Genomic DNA, 20918 nt, shown 5'->3' on the forward strand with positions numbered 1-20918 from the left:
TCGAGTTAAGTATTGGTGGAATCTCTTCCTTAAATTTGGCAATAGCACTAACAGATACTGTAGGTTTCTGCTGCAAGAGCTTTTGACTAATGCTTTGTAGTCTCGTAATAGTAATACTTCAAAAGTTACTAAGAAATGGTCGGATAAAGCAGGATTATGCGGTTCGACTAATAGTTGCTCAATTTCAATACCATAAATCAGAACAAGGTCGAGAGTGTGATTATAGCAGTGGGTTGGTTTATTTACACTCTGACAGAAACCAACAGAATCTAATATAGAGTTAAATGCAACAGTAAGGCTATTTTTATCATCGTCAACATGAATATTAAAGTCACCTACGATAATTACTTTGTCTGTTTTAAGAACCAAAGTTGATAAAAACTCAGTGAATTCTGATAAGAATTCTGAATAAGGACCTGGTGCACGGTACACTGTAACAAATAAGATTGGCTGCAAAGTTTTCCAGGTCGGATGCGTAAGACTAAAAACGAGGCTTTCAAAGGAGGTATAATTTTATTTTGGTTTAGTATTGATAAGTAAACTTGAGTCAAAGATTGCTGCAACTCCACCTCCTCGGCCCGTGCCTCGAGCAATATGAGTAATGATATGGCTGGGTGGAGTGGCCTCATTTATGCTGACATATTCTTCATGTCTCAGCCAAGTTTCAGTGAGACAGCATATATCAATATTATAATCTGATATTAAATAATTTACCAATATTGCTTTAGATGCTAGAGATCTTATGTTTAAGAGACCACATTTAATCTTCCTGTTTTGTTGCACTGTAGTAGTTGTTACATTTACTTTTATTAGGTTATTATGTATGACACCTCTATTAGGTTTTACCTTAAATTGTCCTTGGGCAGACACACACACCGTTAATATTGGGTATTTTATTGGATTCGGGATTCCTATGGATGACAATTTGTTAAGTTAATTCACTAATATATGTATTATTGTAGCGTTTGAGAAATTGTGCAAGGCATACAGTAATAGTCCGAATAGTCAATTAATCGTTTCATTAATCGATAGATTAATCGATTATCAAATTAGTCGTTTGTTGCAGCCCTATTGTAGTTATCCCATGTATAATTAAAACGTGTTATTCAGCAACCCTTGCAATTTGGGATATTATTTTGGGTTGGTAGACCTCGGTGAGCTGGTCATTTCAAAAGTAGCTCACCAGCCAAAAAAGTGTGGGCACCCATGCTCTACACAGTCTAATGAATTCAGTCAGATTTGCAACCGTCTCTTTATCACCTCTGTGCTGGTTGATCTTCGTGAAACATGTTGCCACTTACATTTTTGTCATGTTTTTGTTAGTCCTTTCTTGCCATACGTTTCCAGGTGTTTGTATGTCTCCATCGAGTTAATGTGTTCTTTTTAATTATTTACATTTATCTTTACATCCAAAATTGATTTAGTTTAATCTTTTCTTCTTTAATGTGTGCATGCAGATGTTTCTTAAGAGACTGATGTCAAATATAGCTTTTTGAGCTGTTTCATATTCATTTATATTCCGTATTCCACCTCCTGCTGGCATATTGAAGTACATATAGCAGTAGAAAGGCTTTGCAAACCATCTATGCAAATATGCCACCCCCCACTCCATATTTATCTAGGAAACAGCAGGCATGCTCCTTTTTTAGCAACACCCTGTTTTACATTCCCAGTGATGCCTCATCCTGTATCATTTAGCCATGATCACATGGTCCAATTAAAGTTAGATCAGTGAGGAGAAGGAGATGTTGCTTCTCCAAATGGTTCTGTGAAATTGGCCTCGCCTCATATTTTCCCACACGCAACAGCAGCAGTCGACAGGGAAATGTTGTCTGTTTTGTCACCATTCAACTTATCTTCTGGCACGATTCACTCTTTCATGCTGATGTTTTTCTCAAATCTGTCAGTCCGTCAGTGTTACGGTTGCCGTTTGTCTGCTCATTAGTCTGCCTGTGAGTGTTTTCAGCTGTGTGGTTGCTCCAACACCATTGGCTGCACATCCCCTGGTCCGACTCTGAAGACGGTGATTGGATTGACGACGTCCAATCGCAGCGCACAGCCGGCGCACACCTGCTGGGGAGGAGTACAAAGGCGTGGACTATCACCACTCTGGAGGCTCTGTTGAGGAACAGACGCCTCTCGCTACTTGCTCGTTGTTCTATGGTTAACTTGTGTGGTCTGTGTTTAGATAGTTTAGAGTGATTAGTATTTTGTGACTGTTGCCTGTAGTTTAGCTGTGTTTTGTGTCGACTCCTTTGGTTAGTTGTACCACTGTTAAAGTGAGGTTTTGTTCCGTACTTTATTTAGTATATTAGTATTTATTTTCCCCATATGCCTTTAGACTCCTTTTGAGCTCTCCTTTTGTTTGGTTATCAACCTGTGTCCTTTTGGCTCTTTTGTTTGTTTTCCTTTCGTTAGTGTTCAGTGATTTCAGGTGTGTAAACAGGCTCACTTTTGAGAGTCCTTCTTTAGTTTGGTTGCCCATTTAAACTTGCGCCCTTGTGGCCTCCTTTATTATGTAAACCGGTGTTTGTGGCAATTTGTTTGTTTCAGGCTACCTGCCTGCCATTTTGTTTCACCCGCTTGTAATAAATACACTTATAATTGTACCAATACCAATCTGGTTGTGTTTCTTGCCTTTGGTTCCCCTAGCCCCAAAAGGGAACGTAACAGTCAGAGTGAAACCCCTTTACACACACAGACACATCGCGTCCCTGCATCACAATAAGGGGCACTGAATCTCCACTGATAATGAAAATTGGTCTGTCTAATATGTATTCTAAAATGTCCCATTCAACAGTTTTATCAGCCCTTCCATCATCAGTAGTTATTGAATGACTTGTTTGTACCAATAATGTTACATTTAATGTTTGTATTGCCAATTGTGTAATTATTGTTTTCTGTGCTGACATTTGATCGACCCTTGTCACAAACTGACATTTTATTTCGATTAACCTGCAGTAACTCAATGTCATGTTTTGAAAAGTTATCCATCTCCATCTGCTCCTGTTTCAGCGATCCATCTGATTGGCCAACATATGTATACATATTTTTTTATTATCCTCTCTTTTGGGCAACCCGTAATTAACAGTGTCCAACTGTCAAATGTTTAAATGATTCACAAACCCACGCATTTCCCAGGAGAATTGGATTAACGAGTTTAACAGTGAGCTTCCCAAAGTGAATATCCCATTCATTTTTTGAAATATAGATAGATAGATAGTACAAAATAAACACAACACACAATAGTGGGATGTAACAGAAAGGTCTCTGATTCGCAGAGCTTGTTGTTACCATAGAAATGTGTGCCACACCCATGAACAGTTAGTGAGCGCACCATGGTGTCAACATTGACTACTCTCATGGAAGCTTGTTTGGAATGTTCTTGTATTATGAAAATGGGATGGTTAATTCCTTCAGTCTTAAACTAATTATGAATACAGCTTCCCTGAATCAAATAATTAGTTCATAGCAATTCATCTCATATTTGATTGGCTTGGTTTCAAACTCTTCATGTACCGATTTTCCGAAATGTCTACTGAATAAATTAATGGGAAATTCACACTTTGAACTGGAGCCAATCAAAAAAAGAGGCAGTCACTATTGAGCTGTATAGCTTTGGTACGGTCTGCCATTTTATAATCCAAGCTTGTTTTAAAACAATCTCATGCTTCCCTCTTGATTGGTCGTAATGACCCATAGGCTACACTCATATGATTGGTCCAGCTGCTAACCCACCATGACCCCTCCACCTTTCCTGTTGTGTTGTTGCATTTTGTGTATTGGATGTTTTACTGACCTATGGGGTGGTTGTCTCCCCAGGGCTCTTCTTCCCCGAACAACAAGGCATCAGACCCCTCCAACCCCGCTCCCAAGGCTAAAGTGAGTCCCTACCATCGAACACCTTCACACACCTCACACAGAAGTACATCGTCCCATCTTCTCTTTGCATTCACCACATACACGCATGTGTGTGTACGACAGAGTGGAAACTGAATTTCCCCCTCAGGGGATTAATAAAGGTCCATCTTCTCTTTTCTTCTTCTTCACCACCCATTCTATATCCACCCCCTACAACACCTCATGAACTTAGTTAATATCAGTCCACCATCATCAGAATATTGTTATTAAACAACAGTATTATTAATAAGCAGAATGCATCACTGCTCATATTATGTGACCAACTAAACCTAAATCCTTTTTTGAACAAGATTCCCTAGAGTTAGTCACTTTACTTACATCATAGACAGCTATTTAAAAGAGAAAAACTGTTGAGGGGACATTTCAAACTCAAAAAGTGAAATGATTGCTCTTTTTCCTTTTATGCATTTCTCAAATCATAGTTTAACATTTCAAAAGTCAAGAAAAGTCTTGTTAAAGTTGATGTGCCGGTAGAAGCATACCAGAAAGACAAAAACACTCTTTTGCTGAGTGACCTATTTTCATAGTAATGAATGGAGGCCATCTTAGAGTGTGGTATTTAGATCTTATAATATATTAATAGAAAGAAGCAATACATCACAAACATGTCCTGTTTATAAATATTTTAAATCTGTTACATGTTGGGTAAGAGTGGCAGTAAATATTACAAGGTGCTGAAATGGGTCAGTAATGTTAGCTAAAGAGCTAACTAGCTAAATATAGCTACAGTTAGCTAAAGAGCTAACTAGCTAAATGTAGCTACGCTCAGTTAACATGAACTATGTGTTTGCGTCTTTGATTCATTTTCTTAAACTATGAAACTATTGCAAGGTGCTTCTTTACAACTCTGAATACTCTTATTATACTATTTCTAAAACAATTAATGTGAAAACAATGCTGCTAAGAATTTTAAGCAACTGTGTCATGGGGCGTCGCTAAGTGTTTCTGGGAGCTTATAGCTTGCTGCTTACACTGCAATGATTAACAACGTGATAACCAGAGAAAAAGCACAGGACTATCACTTTAATTAGGACACCAATGGACAAATATATTGCCGTCCAAAAAATATTTTGCTACTATCATCTCAAAATGTTGTGTGTTTTCTTCTATCTTAGCCCTACAATTCCTCTTGTACTAGCAACGTGCCTCACACAAACTGTCTTCCAATACCATCAATATTCTACACCCCAATATATATCAGGAGTTTATAAAGGACACCCTGGTGTGTAATATGTTTACAAGATACTACTACGATACATCAACACAGTCTCACGGCATTTCGTGTTATAGTCACGAAATTAATCTATTGATTTGTGTTCACCAACACGATTTTGCCATTTTTTTCGTGTCACACAGAACGATTTTAAAAGCAATGTAAATAATAAAAAATTAGAAGGAAAAACAGATTTAAAAAAAATACAGATTTCAGTATTCTGACACAGAACGATTTTAGAAGCAATGTATTTATATTAGTAACTAATTAGAAGGAAAAAAAGATGACAAAAAATACAGTTTTCAGTATTCTGTGGCTCTGAGCCCCATTTATTTTCCTCGCGGACGGCAACAAAACTTAGACATTATACAATTTAAAATAAAAGGGATAGGGTTAGGCTTACGGTACGTCCACACAGCAGCTTTTCAAAAATCTTGAAAATGTTGGAGCTGGGCGTGTCTGACAGCTTGGGGATTTTTTGCGAGCAATGCGACCAACAACCAATCACATGAATCTCCCGCCCCCGACATACAAAGCAAAAAACCCCGGGGATTTTATGTGAGCAATATATATATATATTAGTGCTGTCAAAATTATCGCGTTAACGGCGGTAATTAATTTTTTGAATTAATTGCGTTAAAATATTTAACGCATTTAACGCATGTGCAGAATGGCCCGCCCCATACGTGCCACTAGTGGCAGCGCCAGGGTATGGCTGGGGTAGGCTACACCCATACCAAGAAATGGCTTAGCCCCACCATGAACAATGATGTTAAAGTAAGCAAAATAAAGTCTGCCAACTCGCGCGGAGTAAATTGCACAGACAGCAGTTAGTCAGATTGATTTCAGTAGCCACGGTTTTGAAAACTTTTGTCACGTAGTGATAGTCTTCTCAATAGAACATCTTTGATAACGGCGTGGTGTCGTTGCAGGAAGTCCCGACGGAGAATACGTTTGCTGTAGTACAGGGCAGAGCCATATAATAGTAATAATATGGCTCTGGTACAGGGGTGCACATAACTGGTACGCAGGTTATGTGCGTAATCTGAAATGCGTGTCACAAAGCGCATTTGCGTACCGACGTACTTGTGAAGCTTTTCCAGAAGGCGGTTAGATCACCGGACGACAGAGTCGGTCTCCGTGTGCACAGACGTCGGTCTGTACAACGGAACTGTGCCAAAACTACGCCAACCGGCTGCGGAGGGAGACTCCCCCCTTCACTGGAGAACTGCACTAAAACAGCTGATCACAACGTTCACACTCTGTGGTCCCCGAGGTACTCCACTAGCCGCCGCCGCCCCCCCCCCCTCTGTCGACTTTCCTGAAGTACTCCCCCGTGTGGGTTGTCTTTCATTTTGACATGCAGAAATTTTTTATAATAAACATAGATACTGTATGTTAAATGGATATATCCGCCTTCTTTCATTTATCTTTCCATTCCCACAACAATACACATAAATAAATGGCATATTTTGGACATAGTTCGAATGGTGATTAATCATGATTAATTAATTTTTAAGCTGTGATTAATCTGATTAAAATTTTTAATCGTTTGACAGCCCTAATATATATATAAACTCCCCAAATAGGCGAAAACCTACCAGTTTCACCCACTGTCTCTGCCACCTCCCTCCATGCCTGGTTCCTCCGGTTTGTATCCCGTTAATAGTTCTGGTCGCAAAGAACCGGGTGATTTGCTACCGTAATTTCTCGTTTGGAATATGAGGAAATGAACTGCGGTCTGGTTCTCCCTGCTTACACGCGGTTTGATTGACTAGCGCTTCTACTGTCAGATTTGCATAAACGTGTTTGATTGGCTGGCGCTTCCAGCTCAGCTTCAAAAGTTGAACATTGCTCAACTTTTGAATCCTGGAGATCCTAGACATCCTGGAAATCTTCGCTTCGCTCCCCCACAATGCAGTTCGGCGAAAAGCGAGGCAAAGTGACGTCATCCCCATTCAAAGTCAATGGGCAGAGAAGCGTTGGAAGCGGTGGAAGTTTCTTCTGAAGCTGCTGTGTGGACGTACCGTTAGGGTAAGATATTGAGCAAGAATATGTTTTTATGAACCACACAGCTTCTGGTATTCCAAGACCCGACCGGACAAAAAGACGTGGTGCAGGCACGAAACATGCTACCAATAGAAATACATTGCTTTTAAAATCGTTCTGTGTGACATGAAAATAATGCGAAAATCGTGTTGGTGAACACGAATCAATAGATTAAATTAATTTCGTGACTATAACACGAAATGCCGTGAGACTGGGTTGGACACACACAAATACGAACAAACACTGACAAAAAAGGCTTCCTGAAAATGATTGTAACTTCCATGTCTTTAGTCTTGTAGCGCTTGAAATATGGTCGCCTTTTCCTGCTTACGCTTCACTTTTATTAAAACGAGGACACATTTTCAGCATCATGCAGTGTCCCTTCTTTTGCAATAGCAACATTTCTACCCTTAATTTATGGAGACATGATTAAGCACAACCTATAGGTGTACGGAAATAGAAGGAAAACTTCTGCTCTGTGTTCGTACGTGCATGTGTGTGCGTGCTAACTGCTCGCTCAGTGAGTCATCCTTTGCTGGTGCCACCTGCGTCATCATGCCGCTCTCATCCTGGCGAATAAGACTTAAGGCAGAGACAGAGAGAATGGAGCAAGGCGTCTGAAGTCTGCTGCAGCGCAATGAAACTGAAATGACAAAACAATGGGAAGGAGTTATTTTGTGTAGGAGAGCGTGTGTGTCTCGGTCCCCTTGGATACCTGACTCGAAAAACAAACAACTGCAGGAGCTTGCTGGATTGAAGCGATACATTGAATTTCTAAGAAAATGTGCAGGAATACAGCAATTAGGGGATTAGAGGAACATCCACATCACTGGTTTCAATCCTGTATGCTGACTTTTCTTTGTGCATTATTTTGAAAAGCAACTAGCATCATCTCCAAAGGGCGATTAATGAATATTCATCCATTTTTCAATGTTCCTGAAAATGGTTAAAATGTCTCTATTGGAGATGGAACCCTAAACATTCTTACTTTTCAAAATCTTGTGGATTATCTTTCAGTATTTAGTTTTAACCAATAGGTTTTATGTGTAGTGTTTCACTAACCATCTTCCACTTTCCTGTATAAGTCGCTTGCATTTGCTTCTCTGCTTAGAACAAGCATGCGTTAACACAATACCACTGACTGTCCTGTGTAATACTCTGTTGCATGTGCTCTGTCCACCCTTCCAGTGTTGTTCTGTGCTTGATCAGTTTTGGTTAATGCCGTTTATGGAAGCGCTCTATTGTTATTCAGTCAGTATCCTTATCATTTGATACAAATCTAGCATTGATTTCTATAATAATTAAAACATTTCAGTTTAGAATATGTCCAGTTAGCTGCACCATTTTTTAACCTCAATGAATTAGTGGCATAATGTCCCAAAAAACATTTTTAATACTGATAATCCCTGAACTCATATGCAGGAGGAATTATTGGATTTGAATGACAGAACCTCTTCCATACGTACAGAGCAAGGCTACTCTGTTTCCTGTTAACTTAAGCTGCCAGCTGATCTGCTCTTCTCTGCTGCTCTCGTCTGTCTGCCTCTGTCATGCTCTTCTTACTTTCTTTCTGTCTTTCTTTCTTTCTGTCTTTCTTTCTTTCTTTCCTTCTTTTCCCTTCTATCTCCTCACTTTCCTGCTTGTCTGTGTGTCTGCCTGCTTGTCTTTAGGTTCAGATAGTGCACAAAAAGCTGGACTTCAGCCATATCACGTCTCGCTGTGGCTCCAAGGACAATATCAAACATGTCCCTGGAGGTGGCAAAGTAAGTACTGCTGGAGCTGACGGGAGACTCTGCATAGGGTGGATGCATATCACATTTTTTGCTATTTTAGCTTCCTGGTCAAATGTATGATCAATCAGATTTTTATCCTGGGAACAAAAAGATCTGATCAGGATTTTTTTGTTATTTTATATGTAAATTAGAATCAACCTGGCTGAATGCATATTATATATTTTAAACCTAATTACCTGTGTTTGCATCTTGGATTGATTTCACTCAAAGTGAATTGGCCATGAGTCCTTCTGCCCACCCTTCCAGATGTTGCTCCCATCTGCTCCAAACACCTGCTGCACTATCATAATCCATCTCTGGGCTGCCCTCACTATCACCACTTTGCTGTCTCTGATCAATAAACACAATGCAAAAGGTATACCGTAAAAGGTATCATGTCCAAGAAGTGACAAATCAGATAAAGCTATAGGGCTTGATCTCAATATCAGCAACTGTTCTGCTTTAATACTCGAGAAACATCTCGTATAACAAATCCATAAAACATATCAAAGTCAACTTTAGTAGTAATAATATATTAAAGAAACCTGCTACAATGGATGAAACTACACACAAGCCTTACATTATATTTGCTCAATACTTGTTTTGGCATGTTTCATGTAAAATAGGCAAATACAAACTGATAGGTCAAAATACCACAATACAAAAGTCTTATAGAAATCGCATTTCTTTTTTTTGCAGAAGGTTGATATGCCCCAATATTCAAATTGTTCTGTAATTATTGAAATCTCAGGTGTGTTTCCTCAGTCTAAAATTACATCATGGATATTTAAATTATTATTTGTGTTTGTATTATTAAACCAGGTCATTAATATTTTAACCTGTCATGTAAGCCTCTCATAACGGGGCGCTCTAATGTCAATCAGAACCCATCATGGTTGGCTTGCTAATAAAATGTTAACATCATTGAGGGTCACAGCCGGCTGACTGTTTTTCCTCCTCTCTGTCATCAAATATGTAAAAATGATTGTTCCTATTGCACACTGTTAGGCAGGTCACTGGCTCTTTCATCAGTGCCAGCTGCCGTCAGATTACTGCTTGTAATACTGAACACACACTCTCATGATGTGACGCAGTCTAATAACTGCCTGATCGTGTCCTCCTATAAAAGCCTGTGCTAATTGATATGCATAAATGGATCATCAGTTAGCCAATCAAAACAGAAGGCACCTCATAACAGTGAAAAAGGTCAAAGAAGGGGATAAAGCATGGGTAGGTAGTGATTTCTTGTATTCAGTCTCCTTTAATACAACATGTGTTGTGCAGAACCTGATCCTCTCTATAAACGCAACAGGTGCATGATAATGGATGACAGTGATTTTGGATACTGAATAGAGTGGATTTCTGATTCCGGCTGCATTGTGCTGGATGTGGCATCCCTGTGAGTTATTGTAAAGAGGCTGCATTGTGATCTCTCCTCATCAACAGGTGCAGATCCTGTATAAGAAGGTTGATTTGAGCAAGGTAACTTCCAAATGTGGCTCAAAGGACAACATCAAATATAAGCCAGGTCAGACTTACAGTTACACTTTTGTATTTATTTGTATTCATTATTGATCTATATTCTATGTTTTGCTGGTCTCATACCTACCTTTTGTTTTACCTCAGGTGGAGGGGATGTGAAGATTGAGTCCCATAAGCAAAACATTAAAGCTAAGTCTAAGATTGGATCCATGGACAACATGGGGCCAGGCAATGATCAGACCAACGGGCACAAGGTCAAACTTTAAAACCGACTCTTATTTTCTCAGTTAAAAGACGTCTAACTTCTCTTGTTCTGCTGACTCATTGTCCTTTTACTGGCTGACCATGACCATGAGATAGAACACTATGAAAAAAAACAGGTGTTCATTGTGTGAATTTGTGTGTGTGTCCCTGCCCTTGTGTGTCTATTTCTGGCTACAGGAGGAGAAGAAGACATCCCCCCCCCCAAATGGCGCTGTGACAACAGGACCAGCAGGTGTTTCTAAGGAGAATGGTGTGAAGGAGCCCACACCGACTCCTTTTGGTGGAGACGGCCTGAGGGAGCAGAGCATAGACAAACGCATCACTGAGACAAGTGGGTGTAAACACACACAAAATAAAAGCATGAAGTGCTCATCAATAATTGAAGCCTTAGGACTCATTCCAAACTGCACCTCACTTACTCGCTGTTCTATACTTCAATGGTCTAGACCAGCAGTTGTCAAAGTGTGAGGCGCGCCTCCGTCATTGACGGCCGGCTCGGTTCGCTGACGGCCGGTACGTTTCAGAAACCGGCTCGAGTGCACTAACATTTGAAAGTACACAGCCGAAAAGAATCCGCCCCTTCCTTCAGACTTCCTTACAGAGCACCTCCTCCAACACACATGAACGCGCAATGCACGCCCAATTACGGCACGCCCAATGAGGGCACGAGATACATTTGTGCATGCACGAGATGGAAGGCTGACAGACAGGGCGGCAATCGTGCTTTTTACAGTACTACGGCTTCCACAGATGACATTTCTTTATGGATTTTTTGTCAAAGCACTTCAGATATTCATTGCTATCGGGATGTTAAGAGCATTCCATGGAATATAACAAAAAGTGTATCTCGAGCCGGTTTCTCAAACTTACCCCACCTTTAAGTTGCGCTGACAGGCGACAGAGGTCGGTTCAGCGGGCCATTTCCACGCAGCGCGGCTCCCCCCGCCGTTGACAGTTCACTAGCGTGCTCTACCAATTTGTGTGGGCTGGGCTGGGTGAGATTCCAGGGCTGATTTTTAGTCCCAGTCCGCCCCTGCCTCCACCTACCTGTGTGTGTGTGTGTGTGTGTGTGTGAGTTTTCCGCATTGACTTTGATCAAAAGCAAATACTGGTCAAGGCTGCAGCCAGAGGATGATCTGCGTTTATTCCTGTCTACATTGCATCCCCGCATCATCCGCCTGTGAGCATCAAAGACGGAGACTCATTATTCCCACTAAAGTAGGGGTGAGTGTAATAAGGAGGCAGAGTTGACGTGCAGTGTGTTGCCGGGAGCATATAAGGATTTATCCACGATGTTGAAAATATAAAAAATTCAAAACATAAAGATAAAAAGGTTTTAAAAAGTTATTGTTTCATGTTTTAAGGAGGTGACGCTACTCAGCCAATCAAATTGGTGCAGTCAGTGAGTCAGCACGATAGATTCAAACACACACACAGAGACGAGACAAAAAAGAGAAAGGTAGACAGCAAAAACAGAGCATTTTCTCTTACTGGACCTCTTTGAAATGCAATTGAATACCCCTGCATTTATAGCAACAACAACAATAATAATAGCAATAATAATTGGGAGGGGGGGCGCGGCTGTTCTTATGTTCTCTGAGGGGAGGCTCACCTTCCCACACTTTGAAAACCCCTGGTATAGACGTACTGTTAGCCATTCAAAATTCTCAGTAGTTCTAAACAATAGGTCTTTGATTTTTGAAAGAAATAAACAAGAGCAGGCTTCTTATTTGTTGCAGACAATTGTAGATTCTTTTTGGCTGAAATAACAAGTGCCTGTGGCCGATCCAGTGTTTGTCGCTAGTGTAAGCTTATGCTGTTTCCGAAATATGTTTTTTTAGATGACTGGCCAAAAGTTCGCCTCCTCAACCGCTAATGCTCCATTTGGAATTGAGATGGCGATAAAGAAGCAGCATTTAGTATTAAAGCACAGCATTATAAATAACAAAACACTAAAATTCGAACATAATCTTTTGATAGTTTGATATCGAGGTTAGATGTATACTTTAATAATTTAAACAATTAAAAGAAGAGAAAGAGACATTGATTTTTTTAATTTAATGTAAAACACTCAAATGTGGGCTTTGCTTGACTGTAAACTAACTATAGAGCATGACAAAGATGCAAAACTTGTGATTTTCTGTAATTATATGGTTTGCTAATTTGGCTATAACACATACTGTATGTATCTGGACATGCATTGCAGAAAACACACAGTTTAATCAATTTGAATATGCTTTAGTTATTTTGTTTTGGTCGATTGATAACCTAATATCAGGTTTGTTTTTGTTGAAATCCATAATGTATTGTTTTACTTTTCTTGAATTACTAGATGTCTAGTTACGGTTGCTTTGTTATGTTAAGAAAACCCCTTATCGGGGGTTTAGCAAACGGTCAATTACACAACAATTGACAGTAAAAAGCTATGTGTGCATGTATGTTGGAGTATACCTGTGCTACGTGTGTGATGGAGCGGTGTGGTAGAAACAGCAGACACTTTGCTGCTGAATGAAATTATGAAGAGACCTACAGACTAAGAATTAGCCAGTCTGAGTGGATACATTCATCCCTGGCACAGCAGCTAGCCTCCAGACTCCCTGAGTTCAGAGGCACAACAGACTTCTGCCACCTGATGTGGTTGCCAAACTCTGTCTACTTGATGGATGGCTGTAGTGCTAATACAATATAAAAAGGGAATGGTTTATAATTTGGCACATAATTCATATAAACCTGCCCCACAGTGACAGCCTGTAAACTGGAAAAGAAACAGACCATCTGGCTGGAAGTGTTTCCTCTGTCTCAGTATCACTTTTGTCACCCTCTTTTTCTCTCTTTGGTTACTGCCTAGTTTCTTATTCTAGTTTCTTCTAATCAACAGATTGAGTCCCAGTGAGCTTTAGATTTTGGTGGGACACGCCAACCTGCCAATCAACCGACCGACCAACCTACCACGGCGCAGTCACTTCCCTTTGGCCCTGCCCTTCATCTCGCCCACCGCTGCACCAAACTGACGGATCGCCTCAGTGTTTCTCCGGGATCCACCTGCCAGCTTCTTGCTACCAACCCTGACCTTTGACCTCTCAACGGTTGACCTTTGACCCTGCCTACCACAGAGAAGAGCACTTGCTTTTTGTCTGTTTCTGTGTGTTGGGTTCCACCAGCTTCTTTCCTGATAAGATCCTCTTGTAGGCACTGATTTAGAGGACTTCAACCGCAAACCCTAAATTGAATTACACCAACGCAACAAACCCACTATTGTAGTCAATGATGTATGAAAGCATACCGAGCATAGGCAGTTTTAGAATATGTCCACCTATTAGTTTGATACAGTTTAAACACAAATACTTATAGCGCAAACACCCTGCCTCAGAACTTAGTTTCTAAGTCCCTCCTATAAGCCTTCACAAAACAAATCCTCATTAATCTTTAGAACATGTAAGCAAATATATGCTAACGCTACTATTTGCCCCACTTTCATTCCCAGTCCATGTACACTTGGCTCCAAAGCATACTTACCAGCTGAGGGCTTGCTACCAGTCAGCAGCAGGGCAAACACTGGCAAGTCTGCTTCAAATCCAAACATCCCAATCTTCCAGACGGACAGAAATTATTTCCAAATCTACAGTATTAACAAGACTGCACTCTGTCCCATTATAGCAAACTCCTCAACATTATCTCCCATTACATTTATTGGTATCATTGCACATGTTTATTTTTACCTCATTTATTACAATTCTATTTCTCCGGACTATTAGTATCATGATGCTAACCATTAGCAGTGGCTCAGTGGACAGGGGCTTATGTAGACAACAGATTATACAATTTGAGATGTTTCGTAATTGAACTAAAGACAGAGTTCAACATCAGTTCAGAAACAAAGTGCAGAGGCATTCAGGGTGATCCTGTGTCATCGTTCAAGAAAGGATGTATTCATTGACAGTACACAACAGAAATTAATAGGCTATAACAAAGCAGACAAGACTTACTTCAGTTAGAAACATAATTTACTGATGTGATCAGTGCATGATAATCATCGAGAGAGAGATGGGCGTCAAGTGATGGGGGAGCTCTGTCTCTTCTCTGGGTAGCCATGGCTAAAAAAAAGGATTTGGCACGGAACACAGGTATTTGATCTCTATGCCAAATAAGTTGCGATCACAGTATTTAACCTCAAAGTGATTATAAATTCAAACTGAATGAGCGACTTGAGCAGGATTATTTAACCCTTCAAAAAAAGTGTTAAACCTTGGAGTTACTCTGCAATATTTAATCAACATAAAGGGTCAATGCACAGTATACAGCATGTAGCACTTCTCTTAACGCGGTAACAGTGTCAACCACCATGTCACAGGCTGCTGGGAAAAGACCCGGTCACGCGGAAATATCACACTAAAATCTGTGTTATACAATGCAATCCGCATCACCAGAGATTTGAGAAAATGTGAAAAATGTTCACATCAAGTGAAGTTTGTGAACTAAGGGACACATTAAGTTGCTGGAGGGTAGAGCTGCTAAAACCACATGATTTGGGAAAACATGTGGTTTCCACCATGCCACTTTCTGGTGTGGCTGGGTCTTAATTCTATCTAACGTAATATTTATTTATTCTAATCCCTGTTAGCTTCCTCAAAATGGTCGCTACTCTATGTAAAACAATATGTATTAACACAACAGGGTACTTACTGACCTCTGGAGGATATTACCCACCTCTGGGGATATATTGATAGCACCACTTAATGTTACTAAACTGTTCACATCCTGGGCATGAAGCTGAACACTTTGACTTAGATCCGTCCTGGTCCCGTGCTTGTAGGACAAGTCTACAAACTACGGGTGATGTTTAAGGACTGCAGCCCGGTTTGGTTTTGTTTGATGATTTAAAAAATGACAAAAAAAAAACCTGAAGCAACCTTAACCTTATCTTAAAATGTAGCTCACATCCGACCCTTCGCATGGCATCAAGTCTGGGGGCAATAAAGTCTTAATCTTCTCCGTAAGTGTGTTCCTGTCAAAGCACATGCAACCCTGTTCTCCTGCACTATAACTCTTAGGTTTCCACTGTAATCGCAAAGCTCCCATGTCCTCAGTCCCCGTCATACAGCTATAGACCGCAGCAGTCACGCTGATCTGTGTTTAGCTTAACAACTTCACATGTGGCTATTAGAGACAGACAGACGCCTTCATTCTCTCGCGCATGTGGTACTTCCTGGTCACGTTGTTCAACCCGGTTTCCGTTTTCCAACTGGCCGATGCGTCTTAGAATCCTCTCTGTGAGACCTGCTTACTTTCCTCCCACAAAAACAAACCTACACATAAGCACAGATATCTATAAACAGGAAGCACACACACACACCCAAATAAATCATCACACATACACAAACAATATAAAACACACAGATGAACACCCTGAAATAAAAACGGTATTCTGTTCATAGAAGCATTTTTCTGTTTATGATACCAACTCTGTTATATTATAGTATTTTGGTTGTCTATGCTGATATTGTTAAAACAATGATGAGCTGTTTCGGTTTGTTGTTCCTATCGTAGTCATTGTCCCCTTTTCGTGTATTTCCTGTCTTTCACTCCAACTCTCGGACAGCAGTACAGTGATATTAGTTGGGAACGTCCCTTGTTACGTGCACATGGACAGAGATCGACCACTGAAGTTGACAGGCAGTTAAAGGAGTTAGCGTTGAGGAAGATGTGTTAACTAAAGGGAATAATGTTACATCCATGGCAAGTCTAAAGTTGTGTGTGTTTTTTGCAACTCTTGATTGCTTATTTAGTAGATTGAGCCTACTAAGAGATGCTCACGATCATGTTTTTAGTTACCACTTTAGCATCTGTTTTACTCAACATCTGTAATGTAAATAGATGGAAGTAAATAGCTTATTAAATGCATTTGTTTCTGTTTTGTTAAGCTTTGAGTTGTTCTTTGTTATGTATAGGATACCACTGGATATACAAATCTTTAAAGGTTAAAAAATGTGATAATATTATTAGAAATGTTCTTACTTTGCTCTTAAATGCCATGAATGCACCAGTATCAGAACCAAGAACATCCTGCAAATACTATAGCTGGGGCCATCCAGTGGGGACACATTGAAATAGATCCACATATTTACATGTAGCAGTGTTCTCATAAAACAATGTGGTAATGCACTAAGGCTAATCTTAATTATGTATTATGTTGGGAAATCACCTCAATTCAGTGCGATGCATTTTTGATTCTATGAAAACAGCACTGTGATGTGACTTTGATTTACAGACCAAAAGCGTTGTTGTGTGTCACAGAAAAAAGTATAGTAGAAGCAGCTAAATGTTGAAAGTCCTATCTACTCCCTGTAATTCTATGCAGTGTGCATTAAAGCCTGCGATGGTCTCCGCTAAAACTAGGAAGGACTAGTGACGTGTTTGTGGGGTGTTGCCGTAGTTGTCAGATGTGTGAAGTGTTGCTAATCCATCCTGTAGAGAGCGCTGCTTGGCCTCTAGAACACTGATAGTCTGGCGCTGAGACTTAATAAAGGCTGACTGAGAACCCTTACATCACCGCTAGTGAAGCTCCGGTCAAGCTACATACTGTTCCCATTAAATATTTTGATGGTCACACTATATGTTATTGTATCTGGAACAATGAAAACCATCGGAATTATATTACTTATGTACAGCTCCTCTTAAAACTCAAAAGTCTCTTGTACACTTTGAACACAGTCTTGTTCATTTCATGATGCACTGAAGTGAAGTTGCTTTACTGTATATTGGTAAAACATTGTCAGCTGTGTACTGTACATGTGTGCTTTTCGCAGCAAAACAGTCTCGCTAGTTAGATGAAGTTACGATAATCAGAGAACAAGTGATCAAATAGTCGTCAATAAAACTAAAAAGCACCGTTGATGCATATTTAATATTGTACTGCTCCCTACAAAAATCATTCCCATGAGTTGCCTAAAAGTAAAACATTGCATATGTGCGGATCATATGTGAACACGATAATGTGAATCTTTCTTCGGGAATAGGAGAACAAAGGAATGAAAGCACTTTGATAGTTGTAGATATTGGTTTGTGCATATAACAGAGGAACAAGTTTTAGTCTTAATGTGTGTTGGATGCTCAGTGTAAGAGCATGTTATTGGGTTGATCTGATGTGGTGTATCTTGAATGACACATCGGGACCCCTTTCTCTTGGTCAGCTTAGTGGATTTTAGTGGAACTTTGGTCATCGGTGTTGTTCTATTGGCTATGATAGTTTTACACTCTACTCTCCAGTCTGCCCTTATGTTGTGTCTGTCAACATTCACTGGTTATTACTTTCTGACCAAGCTACAAAAGCACATCTCCCAAGTGGGAAGGTTTCAGTTTATAGACCATACTGAGCTTCGAGGAGCCTAATTTGATATATGTTGAGACTGGCATCACAGCTACCTCTGGCAAAACATGTTTAGAGTAATTGTACTGAAGTTGTATCCTAAACAATGAAAATGAGAACTTGCAGCAGTGAATTACTTTCAAAGTACTATCCCATGACCTGTGAAATACAAGGTTTGTTCAATGGCAAACATTCTGAAAAAAAATGCATTGCTTGTTTTGTTTGCAAATGAGTGACATTAGCAAGTAAGCTACTAAAGCCAGCAGATAATGATAAAGATTGTAATTCTGTTTTGTAATGTATGAATCTATGGGCGAAAAAGTCAAATCCAATTAAGTTAAGGGACACATTTTGTAATTTTTTTCTAACTTTGTGGGAGTAAAGAAATGTCATTGAAAAGAATTAGGTTACAATTCTTTTTTTGACATTTCTATACATGAAATCCTCAAAGAGGGGAATTCTGATGTTGTGTCTTTTTCCATGGAAGGGCATTTGTGCCTTTAGATACACAAAAGAGAGCTGACAGAAAATGAAATTAGAGATGACATGTAACCAAGGTCCCTGGGCATCATCTTAAAGTGCTAACCAGGGCGACACATAGAGAACAGTACATCTTCAGTTGTTGTGTAAGAAGTTTTATTGTGACTTTACATGAGAATCAGGTCGGTTTCAAACAGTATTAGCTTAAAGCAAGTCTGCCGTTTGGTATCAGTGTATTTGTTGGCTGATAAGTAGCGACGGATAGCTATATGTGAATGACAGAGATGTGTTGAAGGTCACTTAGAAGCAGTGACGGCATTGCATAGTTTTTTTGCCAGAAATTGAATGTTTTAAACTAAAAGGTACTGCTCGGTGCAAATCTGGCTCACAAAATAGAAAATAAGTATGGCTCCAGTCTACCTTCATTTGTTAAACTTGTCAATTCAAATTAAGGTTTAATAGAATCATAGAAGATATATGATTAGTTTTTCGGAATCAGTAAAGTAACCAGTATGGTTATTTTTGGACTACAGTTAAACAAATGTAAGCTTGGACAAAATGTAATAACCAGATTCACTCTGATGTCCGTTCATAACTGTTTGACTCCCCAGTATAGCGCCTGAACACCACCCTTCCACTAGTATCTCACACCGTCCCTTGTATATAGTTACCACCATGTTTTTATCACTCCAGAAGTAACTCAAAGAAAAAATTAAAAAGAAAAATAATCGTACTGCTTCTTAACAGGGTGTTGTGGATGTTGACAGATGAGCTCTCGCATTCATAAACCTGTTACTGTTAAGGTTAATAATGTTATTATTATAAGATCGAAAGCATAAGAAAGGAAAAGTGTACTTTTTCTTTTTTCAGTGTCTGCCTTTTTTCCACCAAGAAAAGGGCTGCTGAAGTTTCAAGAATGTTTTTAAAATGTATTAAAGATGCAAGATGATGAATACATGTATAAGGTTTGTACCTTAGAACTCTGTTCTGTTTTGGAAGATAGATCACATTGGAAACACTATTTACCAGATTCAAATTGTTGGGAAGCAAGGGAGGCAGTGTGTGTCGTGTTTGGGTAGGATCTGAGATATGACTTAATAGGTATACAGACAGAGAAACCTCAAATTACAGATAACAAAATCACAGAATTTGTGGAAATGTATTAAAACAGAAATAGAAATTGCCATTTTAATATTGGATTGAAATGCACTACTGTCATACTTGACACACACTGGTCAGCCCTTTCGCTCGCCTACCACCACCCCCCTCCCGTTAGACTAACCAGACTTAGTCTTTTGGCATGTGGTAGAATGTAATGTTCTGTATTAGACAGCTCCTATATAGACACCTCGACATACCTACCAACACGGGACTGAGTTAAGGGATGTCTTGGACCAAATTTAGGAAAATCTTTGGACAAATTTGCACAATGAGTAAGTGAGATGTCTAATTGCCTGAGATGTAACTGGGAAAAAGTTATCAAGAACAAAAGGGAGTGTTGGTAGATATGAACCTGGGGGCCATAGCTGTGTCTTCCACCTGCAGAGGCTTGTAGCGTCACAGCACTGAAAGGTATTTTTTCTACTTGGGTCCTTTACCACATATACAGCATGGTAATAGTTTGTTTTATCAAGGAGAGCTCACCACTAGAATTGTACTAGCAATACATATTTAATGATTTAATTTACTAGAAATACTTTAAATATAAATTGTTTTGTGTCTTACATAGTTATAAGCTCAATTGTTGAACATACCATTACAAATTGAAAGGAAAACAATTGGCAAAATAATCTACTTTTCAGTGCTGAGGCGTGGATCCACTGTATCGTGTGCTGTTTTATTCTGTAGGCCACACCACCATAGCAAAAGCATGCAGAAGACAACAAACATGCTGCTGGTTGTTAGAGGCATCTGTCCGATTAGATAGAGCTCATCTCCCCTTTCAATTCTGAATATTTGGTATGAAAGAGATGTTCATTGTGATTCATTGTTAACCAGTGTGTGAATATTAATCATGAAATAAAAAGATGAGCAAAGATCACTAAAGTGTCAGAGTTTTTTTGATTTCTTCTACAATTATTTTCATACTGTCGTTAGACCACTGCACGACGTCTCAAAACGTATAGAATGTGTAGCTTCTGTGTGTGTTTTTAAAATGAGTGTTGCAAATATCTAACTGACTGTTAAGTGGAAAATGCATAAACTAATCATCTATCATAATAATGTTTATTTGTGCTTGGTTAATCAGTGTGTTCAGCTTTTTGCAACTCTGAATACTTTATGTAAGTGGTGGTAGACATGGTTGACTACATGTCATTTTTTTTAAACTTTGTCAGAACCAAGAGAAAATAAACTGAGGCAAAGTTTAAGT

General features: G+C 39.5%; 1 protein-coding gene across 5 annotated transcripts in view; it reads left to right on the forward strand.

Annotated features, from left to right (window-relative positions):
- map4l (microtubule associated protein 4 like) overlaps window positions 1-20593 on the forward strand; it is an 82850-nt gene extending 62257 nt beyond the window's left edge. For 4 of the 5 annotated variants that reach the window (XM_034104323.2, XM_034104325.2, XM_034104327.2 and 1 more), the window contains 6 exons: window positions 3823-3882; window positions 8854-8946; window positions 10402-10483; window positions 10582-10691; window positions 10879-11032; window positions 13580-20593. In XM_034104323.2, coding sequence (XP_033960214.1) covers window positions 3823-3882; window positions 8854-8946; window positions 10402-10483; window positions 10582-10691; window positions 10879-11032; window positions 13580-13584 — 504 coding nt within the window. In that variant the 3' untranslated portion in view covers window positions 13585-20593. The remainder of the gene's footprint in view (window positions 1-3822; window positions 3883-8853; window positions 8947-10401; window positions 10484-10581; window positions 10692-10878; window positions 11033-13579) is intronic. The other variant, XM_034104324.2, reaches the window with a different exon arrangement.
- Window positions 20594-20918: the final 325 nt, after the last annotated feature.

Source organism: Pseudochaenichthys georgianus, chromosome 17 (assembly GCF_902827115.2).
Source record: "Pseudochaenichthys georgianus chromosome 17, fPseGeo1.2, whole genome shotgun sequence".
Classification (NCBI taxonomy): Eukaryota; Metazoa; Chordata; class Actinopteri; order Perciformes; family Channichthyidae; genus Pseudochaenichthys; species Pseudochaenichthys georgianus.